An 8,729-nucleotide genomic window follows, 5' to 3' on the forward strand; every position below is an offset into this window, starting at 1 on the left:
AATTGTTTTTTTGTTTTGCTTTTTGTTTGTTTGTTTTTTTATAGAGACAAAAGGGTCTCGCTTTGTTGCCCAGGCTAGACTTGAACTCCTGGCCTCAAGGGAGCCTCCCACCATGGCCTCCCAAAGTGCTGGGATTACAGGTGTGAGCCACCACACCCAATGCGACCTGGACATTTCTGTAAATGGAGCCATACACTATTTGGCCTTTTGTGTCTGTCTGCTTTCATTGAGCATCATGTTTTCAAGGTTCATCCATATTGTAGCACTGATCAGTGCTTCATTCCTTTTTATGGCTAACATTCCATTGTATGGATCTAGGCGTTTATTTATTTATTTATTTATTTATTTATTTATTTATTTATTTTAGAGATGGGGTATTGCTTCGTCACCCGGGCTGGAGTGCAGTGGCGTGAGCACAGCTCATTGCAGCCTCGGCCTCCTGGGCTCAGGGGATCCTCCTGCTTTGAGCCCCCAAGTAGCTGGGACTACAGGTGCAGGTCACCCTGTTCAGCTAATTTTTGTATTTTTCTTTTGTAGAGAAGGGTTTTCCCCATGTTGCCCAGGCGGGTCTCAGACTCCTGAGCTCAGGGGATCCACCCACCTTGGCCTCCCAAAGTGCTGGAATTACAGGCGTGAGCCACCACGCAGTGGTGGCAGGTGCCTGTAATCACAGCTATTTGGGAGGCTGAGGCAGGAGAATTGCTTGAACCTGGGAGGTGGAGGTTGCAGTGAGCTAAGATTGTGCCACTGTACTCCAGCCTGGGTGACAGAGCGAGACTCTGTCTCAGAAAAAAAAACAAAACAAAAACAAAACTGGGGTCTCATGTCTCATGACAGGGACAAGCCTATGCCTCTACATAAAGCAAAATTCTGCCTGTGTCAACAGCAGTACCCAGTCCATAGCCAGAGCACCATAAATGCTGATCGGACAAAGGTGAATGAATGAATGATACAATCTGGCTGGAGTTGCTGGAAACAGCTCCGGGGTGTCACACACCTGATCTCTCACCCTGCATGCCTCTTACCAGCTGTGTAAACGAGGAGTCTCCCCGTCTTGTCCGTGCCTCAATTTCCTCTCTGTAAATGGGGTAAACCAGTAATTGTAGCCAAAACTGCTTTGAACGTGAGCCCTAGAGAATCAGGCAGGGCGAGGTTCGAATCCCAGCTCTGCCTCTGTGCGTGACCTTGGGAAGCGACTTTGCCTCCTTGGGGCTCAGTTTCCCCACCTGTAAAATGGGACCGCCTCATTCTGGGGCGTAATGGGGACGTTTAACGCGGTTCCTGGGGCAAAGAGGATGGGAGGAGAGTCAGTGCCGTCTTCTCCTGGGTGCGGTGGGTGTCCAAAAAATGGGCGGGGTGGGGATTTTAGACAGGGGAGCCCCCCTCCCTCGCGCAGCCAGACGCCTCGGGCCGGCGGGGGCGCATGCGCAGAGCGGCATCGCGGCCCCTTTATAAGCACTGAGGCGGCGCTGGGGCGAGCGGAGCGCAGGGCGCAGGGGCTGGACCCGGCGCGGAGCTAGCTGAGCCGGAGCGCAGCGTCCTTTGTGCCGCGCGACCGCCCCGGGATGCGTCCGAGCTAGGAGCCAGGTGGGGGGTCCGTGAGGGGACCGTGTTGGCGGGGAGAAGACTTTGGGATTAGAGACAGAGCTCGGGATTAGGGAGAGGACATGAGACCAGGGAGAAGCCCCCAGAATGGGGAGGGGGCTGAAGCGGGGGAGGGGAGCCCCGGGTTGAGGAGGGAGCGCAAACTGGGAGGGGGCTTGGGAATGTCAGGTGGACACACATTTGGGGAGGAAGGTTGTCCGTGGAATCCGGAGACAACCCCCCGATGGGGAGGGGGCCGGGCTGGGGGTGGGTCTCAGGGTTGGGGAGGGAGCAATGGGAAACAGGGTTAGGGGAGGGGCCCCCCGAGTTTGGAGAGAAGAAGAGGACACCCAGATGCCGAATGGGGGGACTCTGGAACAGGGCACCCCCGTATCTCAGCCGAGACACCCCAGGATTTTAAGTGGGGATTCCCAATTTGCGGATGAATGGAGGATTCCGGGCCGGACTGCAGTGGGGAGGGGGCCCCCCAGATCACCCTGTGCCCAATGGAAAGGTATCTGCGCTGAGAGGAACGGCCATGGGGAAGGGGCGCCCTGCCGTCTCCCTGTCCTTTTGGGTCAGGTCCGTTCTGACTCAGGGAGGAGGTCCTGGGGGGCCCCATCCCAACGTGGTTCCCCGTTATTCCCTTAGACCTTGGGTTGAGGTGTTGTCCCTTATCCCAGGGAACACACTGGGTGTCCCAGGTGAATGTTGGGTGGGGGTCCTCTAGACCGCCCAGCTATGGATCCCCAGGACCTGTGAGGGATACCAGCTCAGAGCGGGGGCTGTCCCCCAGCACCTTCACAGCCTCCCACGTCTTTACAGCATGACACAGACCCCTACCCCCATCCCCTTTAGTTCCACCTGTCCATATGGACACGTGTGGAAGCCCTGGCTTGGTTTGGGGGCACAGACGCTGGGAAGTAAGGGGCTGGGACCCCAGGCCCTGTCTGGGCAGGAGCGACCCCCATCCCTACGCGCGGGGCTTTGTTCCTCTCAGGCAGCATCAATGAGAAACAGCCAGGCCAGGGAGAGGGTTGGCTCTGGGCCCCAGCGGGGGACGTGGGGGCGGGGCGGGCAGGGAGGGGTGGGTGCACTGTGGGACCCCACTGGGGGACTATGGTTGATGGACATTCTGAAATCAAAGTTCCCCCTCAAGGATATGGGGGTTTTGTGTGTGTGTCCGCCCTGGACAGGCGGGGAGGGGGAGTGTGCCCAGGGGTTCTAGGGTCCCCTGTGAATCTGATGTGACTGTGGTTGTGTCTTTGTCAGAAAACTTGTGCTGAGGGCCACATCACCATGTGGCAAAATGATGAGTGCCCATCGGTCACTGAGGCCACATTTATCCATCTCGGTTTGTGCCAGGGGCTGGCATCGCTGTGTGAGTGAGTGAGGAGCTATGTCTGAGGCTGTTCCGTTCATCAAGGGGTTTATGTGGGGGGGGCCCGAGACTGTGGGTGTGTGTCTTTGTGCAGAAGACACGCCGCCTGTCTTGTAAGTGCCCATATTGTCTCTCTTTGTTAATGTCACTGTGAATCTGTGTGAGTGTGTGTTTCCCCCGGGTCTGTGTCTGGGGTGTGTGGCTGTGTGTGTCCCGCTTGTGTATCTGGAGGGGCCAAGGGTTCTTTCCATGCGATTGGCAGTGTGCATCCTGGGCATGGGGGTGTGGAATGTGGTCTGTGTTCAGAGTTGGGGCACTAACAGGGAAAGCTTGAGCACGGGTTGAAGTCCCCAAGGGGCAGCCTGGGATGATGACTGAGCCGATCTCCCTTTCTCCTCCACGGAGTTCCACATTCACACCCATGCACACTAATACACCCTGACTCTCAGGTCAGAAACACACACATATGCGCACAGCCGCCTGCCGAGGGTCACTCAGACCCACACACAACCACAGATCACACTAGGTCCCATGTGCTCCACCCGGTGCACGGAGCTGCTGCAGGCCCCCACACACAACATGCACACACCACATGGCACAACCGCCTGCACACCCTTGCCAGGACACAACACCCCGGACACACACCCAGTCACACTCACAAATGCCCATTGGCAAACTCACCCTCATTCAGTGCTAACCGAGACTTGGGATGGGGGTGAAGTGAAGGAGGGGACACACACATACACACACTCACACACACACTCACACACACACACACACACATTCACATGGATCTGAGCTGCCCCTCCTCCAGCACCCCGCAGGCCCCTGCTTGCATATGCATGAGGCTCGTACATTATTCATGAGGGCACGGGCCCCAGACAGCTGTGTAAATGCTCATCTCTGGCCGCCCTGGGGAGGAGGTATTTTAAGAGAAGGGTGTGGGTGTGTGAGGGTGCGAGTGGAAGGGAGTGGGAGGGTGTGTGTGGGGAGTGTGCACCTGAAACTGTGTCTGTCACCATGTTGGGCAACCTCAGTATATTTTTAGTGTATACATGAGGCTTTGTGTCTAAAGAGCTGTTTTTAAATTTAACATTTCTAGGACTTTGCAAGTCTTAGGTCATTTCGTCCTCACAGTAGCTGTAGGCGGTACTTGCTGGATAATCTCCATTTTACAGGTGGGAAAACTGAGGCACAGAGAGATGGAAGCAGCTAGTCCTGGATTAGAAGCAGGGCTATCTGGATGTAGTCTGACCTCTTAATGGGGTGTGTGTGTGTGTGCGCGCACGCACGTGTACGCGTGTACGTGTATGTGTGTGACAGAGAGAGACAGAGAGAAAGAGAGAATTCTCTGGCCTTGTCCATTCCTAAGGCCCTGCTGGGGGCAGGTGCAACCTGGAGTCCTGTCTCTCTCTAATACCTGGCCAGGCCTAGAACAGCCGTGAGGGGACCGCACACTTGCTTGGAGTTCCAAGGGGAAGAAATGAAAACAGCTTGAGATGAAGGCAGAGGTTACTGAGGTTTACAAGTTGGTAGTTGGGAGCACCGGTCCAGGGTCTGGCCTTGACCTCTACCCTGCTGTGCAGCCTGAGGCAAACCTCTAGCCATCTCTGGTCCCCGAGGCATCCTGTTGGCAGGCGGGAGGCAGGGGTGGACCAGGTGGGCTTTGCCGCCGCGTTGCCGCCTCAGAGTTCAGCACCACGGACAGGTCCCAGGCCGGCCTCCCAGCCGAGAACTCTGGCAGCTGGGAAGGAGAACTGGGGAAGGGGACAGCTGTCCCCTATAACCTCCCCTTCTGGACTCTGTTCACACCCCTTCCTCAAGGATAATTTCTTATAGGGGCAGGGAGCAAGGGTTGGGTTTGCAAATGATGTTCTAATTTTCCATCTGCGCCCACCTCCTGAGCCTGGTGAGGGGGATTGGCAGGGGTGGGAGGTTTCGGGGAGGGACCACCTCCCCAAGATTCCTAGTCTCTGGGAGAATGTGAAGTCAGGAAATGTACTGCTGTGTCCCAACGACTGGCTTTGCTCACAGTAGGCACTTAATAATTGTCCACTTTATCCTTATGGGTCCTAGCCCCTATAGGGAACTGGACCCACAATTGAAGTTTCTCTGTGGGCCTAAGAAGCATCTTTGTTGGGCTGTGTGAAGTCAGGAGGAGGATGGGTGGGCAGGGGTGAGCCCCTTCCTCCAGCTAGGAGTTGGCGGCTCCTCCAAAATCCCAGAAACCAAGAATAGAATCTTGGTGACAACCAAATCCTGGAATTGAAGCTGCGAATCGTGTCAGCCAGCAAACCCAGATTAAAGGATGGCTTAGAGGCCAGCCTGCTGCCTGGACTGGGGATGCTGGGAGGACTGGGATGGACTGCTGCCCTCTAGGAGCCACTAGTCTGATGGAGGAGGCTGACTTGAAAAATGGTATTTCAGTCTTGGCTGTGTTAAGGTCAGTAATAATAATAGCAGCAGCTAAAATGTACCCCTTACTGCATGAGGTAGTTCTAAGCATTTTATATATATTGACTCATCCGTTCCTTTCAACCACCTGATGTTATCCCCATCTGATCCACAGAGAAAGTAAGGCACCGAGAAGGTAAGCAACTTGTCCAAGATCACACACAAGGAATAGTGAGTCAATTCCAGATTTGATTCACGATAGTACCCAGGCTTCTGACCACAGACTTCATTGCTTACATTGTTTTTTGTTGTTTTGTTTTATTTTCAGACAGTCTTGTGCTGTCACCCAGGCTGGAGTGTGGTGGTGCGATCATAGCTCCCTGCAGCCTTGAACTCCTGGGCTCAAGCAATCTTCCCACCTCAGCCTCCTGAGTAGCTGGGACCAAAAGTGTGCACCACCAGACCCAGCTAATTTTTTAATAGAGATGAGATCTCACTATGTTGCCTAGGCTGGTCTCAAGCTCCTGGCCTCAAGCAATCCTCCTGCCTCAACCTCCCAAAGTGCTGGGACTATAGGCATGAGCCACCGCGTCTGAGGTCAAGTGGCCCTGGGTTCGAATTCTGGCTCAGCCCTTTGCCGGCTCCTTCTGTGACCTAGAATAACACACTGGTCTCTCTGAGCCCTGGTTTCCTGATCTGTAGAGTGGGGGAGTTTGGTCCTGCCATGCTGAACATCTGGGAGGGTTGGGTTATGGCTCACTCCTCCCTCCCTTTCCATTTTGTTCCAGATCCAGGATGGGGGCCACGTTTGTCTGGGCCTTGGGCCTTTTGATGCCGCAGATGCTGCTCTTTGTGGCTGGGGAACAGGGTGAGTTGGTTTGTGGGGAGGGAGAGATTGGGGTCTGGGGGATGGACAATATGGGGCAGCTTTTGAGTTCCAGAGCCTTCCCCTGCTGGTCTCCTGGCATGGGATAGAGAATAAGATGAGAATAGATTTTAAAAGGTCTTTGAACAGTCAAAAGCGAACAAGATACCTAAGAGGTTATTTTTAGTCATTGTCAGCAGAAGCTGGAGATTCCCGCCTCTCATCGTTTTGCTCAGATGAACTGGAGAGAGAGAAAGAAAGAAAGAAATGAGAATAGTGCAGAGATTGATTCGTGATGTCTGCCAAGGGTGGAGCGATGGAAATAAAGGTCTGGGTGCCTCTGCTGGTGGTCAAGAGCCCAGATTTTAGAAATCCCTCACATATTTGGTCTGTGACCTTAGGCAAGCATAATGATCTCTCTGAACTTCAGTTTCCTCAACTTTCCCCAAAGAGAATGAGACATTGCTACTCTGCAGATGGTTATGAAAATCAAATGAGCTGATTGCTATAAAGTGCCTGTTATAAAGACAGTACTCCGCAAACACCATTTCCTTTTCATTAGCTGTCTCTCGCTTTACCTTTCGGAAAAACTGGGACTCAGGGAAGGAAAATGCCCCTCCCGGGGCCATACAGTGAGTCAGTGGCACTGGAGTAAAATCCTTGTCCTTATAAAAATAAAGTGAGGGGCGAGGCACAGTGGTTGATGCCTATAATTCTAGCACTTTGGGAGGCAGAGGCAGGCAGATCACTTGAGGTCAGGAGTTCCAGGCTAGCCTGCCCAACATGGTGAAATTCCATCTCTACAGAAAATACAAAAATCAGCCAGGTGTGGTGGCACATGCCTGTAATCCCATCTACTCAGGAGCCTGAGGCATGAGAATCGCTTGAACCTGGGAGGCGAAGGTTGCAGTGAGCCGAGCTCATGCCACTGCACTCCAGACTGGGTGACAGAGTCAGACTCAAAAAAAAAATAATAAGGCTCGGTGTGGTGGCTCACGCCTATAATCTCAGAACTGTGGGAGGCCAAGGTAGGCGGATCAGTTGAAGTCAGGAATTGGAGACCAGCCCGGCCAACATGGTGAAACTCGTCTACTAAAAATGCAAAAATTAGCCAGGCATTGTGGCACGCACCTGTAATCCCACCTACTTGGGAGGCTGAGGTGTTGCTTGAACTCAGGAGGCAGAGGTTGCAGTGAGCTGAGATCATGCCACTGCACTCCAGCCTGGGAGACAGAGCGAGACTCCATCTCAAAAGTATAAATAAATAAAATAATAATAATAATAATAATATTAATAATAATAATAATAAGGGGCTGGGCACAGTGGCTCATACCTATAATCCCAGCACTTTTGGGAGGCTGAGATGGGAGGACTGCTTGAGCCTAGGAGCTTGAAGCTGCAATGAATCGTGATCATGTCACTGCATTCCAGCCTGGGCGATAGAGACTCCATCTCTAAAAATAATTTTTTTTTTTTTGAGACGGGGTTTTGCTCTTGTTGCCCAGGCTGGAGTGCAATGGCGCGATCTTGGCTCACTGTAACCTCCGCCTCCCAGGTTCAAGCAATTCTCCTGCTTCAGCCTCCCGAGTAGCTGGGATTACAGGCATGTGCCACCACACCCAGCTAATTTTGTATTTTTAGTAAAGACAGGGTTTTCTCCATGTTGGTCAGGCTGGTTTCAAACTCCAAACCTCAGGTGATCTGCCCGCCTTGGCCTCCCAAAGTGCTGGGATTATAGGCATGAGCCATCGCGTCCAGTCACTGCTTGGATTCTGAGGTCAAATGGCCCTAGGTTTGAATTCTGGTTCAGCCCTTTTTAAAAAAAAAAAATTTAAAAGAGGGAAATAGCAGTTCCTGCTTGGTTCTTGCCTCTGAGTCACGCCCTCTCTCCACCTTCTCCAACCCAGGCACACAGGATATCGCCGATGCCAGCGAAAGGGGGCTCCACATGCAGAAGCTGGGGTCTGGGTCCGTGCGGGCTGCGCTGGCGGAGCTGGTGGCCCTGCCCTGTCTCTTTACCCTGCAGCCACGGCCAAGCGCAGCCCGAGATGCCCCTCGGATAAAGTGGACCAAGGTGCGGACTGCATCGGGCCAGCGACAGGATTTGCCCATCCTGGTGGCCAAGGACAACGTCGTGAGGGTGGCCAAAAGCTGGCAGGGACGAGTGTCACTACCTGCCTACCCCCGGCGCCGAGTCAACGCCACGCTACTTCTGGGGCCGCTGAGGGCCAGTGATTCTGGGCTCTACCGCTGCCAGGTGGTGAGGGGCATCGAGGATGAGCAAGACCTGGTGCCCTTGGAGGTGACAGGTCAGCTGGGGGCAAAGGAGGGGCTGGGGAGCTGGGAGAGGGAGGGATGAACCTGGTGCCTACCCACCAAATGTCACCTTAGAAATCGCTCCCTGAAACCTGGCGTGGTGTCTCACACCTGTAATCCCAGCACTTTGGGAGGCCAAGGTGAGTGGATCGCTTGAACACAGGAGTTTGAGACCAGCCTGGGTAACAT

General features: G+C 53.8%; 1 protein-coding gene across 1 annotated transcript in view; it reads left to right on the forward strand.

The window, feature by feature from the left end:
* Window positions 1–1,486: 1,486 nt before the first annotated feature.
* The window catches only part of NCAN (neurocan), a 65,866-nt gene continuing 58,623 nt past the window's right edge, over window positions 1,487–8,729 (forward strand). Inside the window, exons 1-3 of the mRNA XM_011991297.1 lie at window positions 1,487–1,587; window positions 6,148–6,227; window positions 8,132–8,533. Of these exons, the coding sequence (XP_011846687.1) occupies window positions 6,155–6,227; window positions 8,132–8,533 (475 nt within the window). The 5' untranslated portion in view covers window positions 1,487–1,587; window positions 6,148–6,154. The remainder of the gene's footprint in view (window positions 1,588–6,147; window positions 6,228–8,131; window positions 8,534–8,729) is intronic.

This window comes from Mandrillus leucophaeus, unplaced genomic scaffold (assembly GCF_000951045.1).
Source record: "Mandrillus leucophaeus isolate KB7577 unplaced genomic scaffold, Mleu.le_1.0 Scaffold11, whole genome shotgun sequence".
Classification (NCBI taxonomy): Eukaryota; Metazoa; Chordata; class Mammalia; order Primates; family Cercopithecidae; genus Mandrillus; species Mandrillus leucophaeus.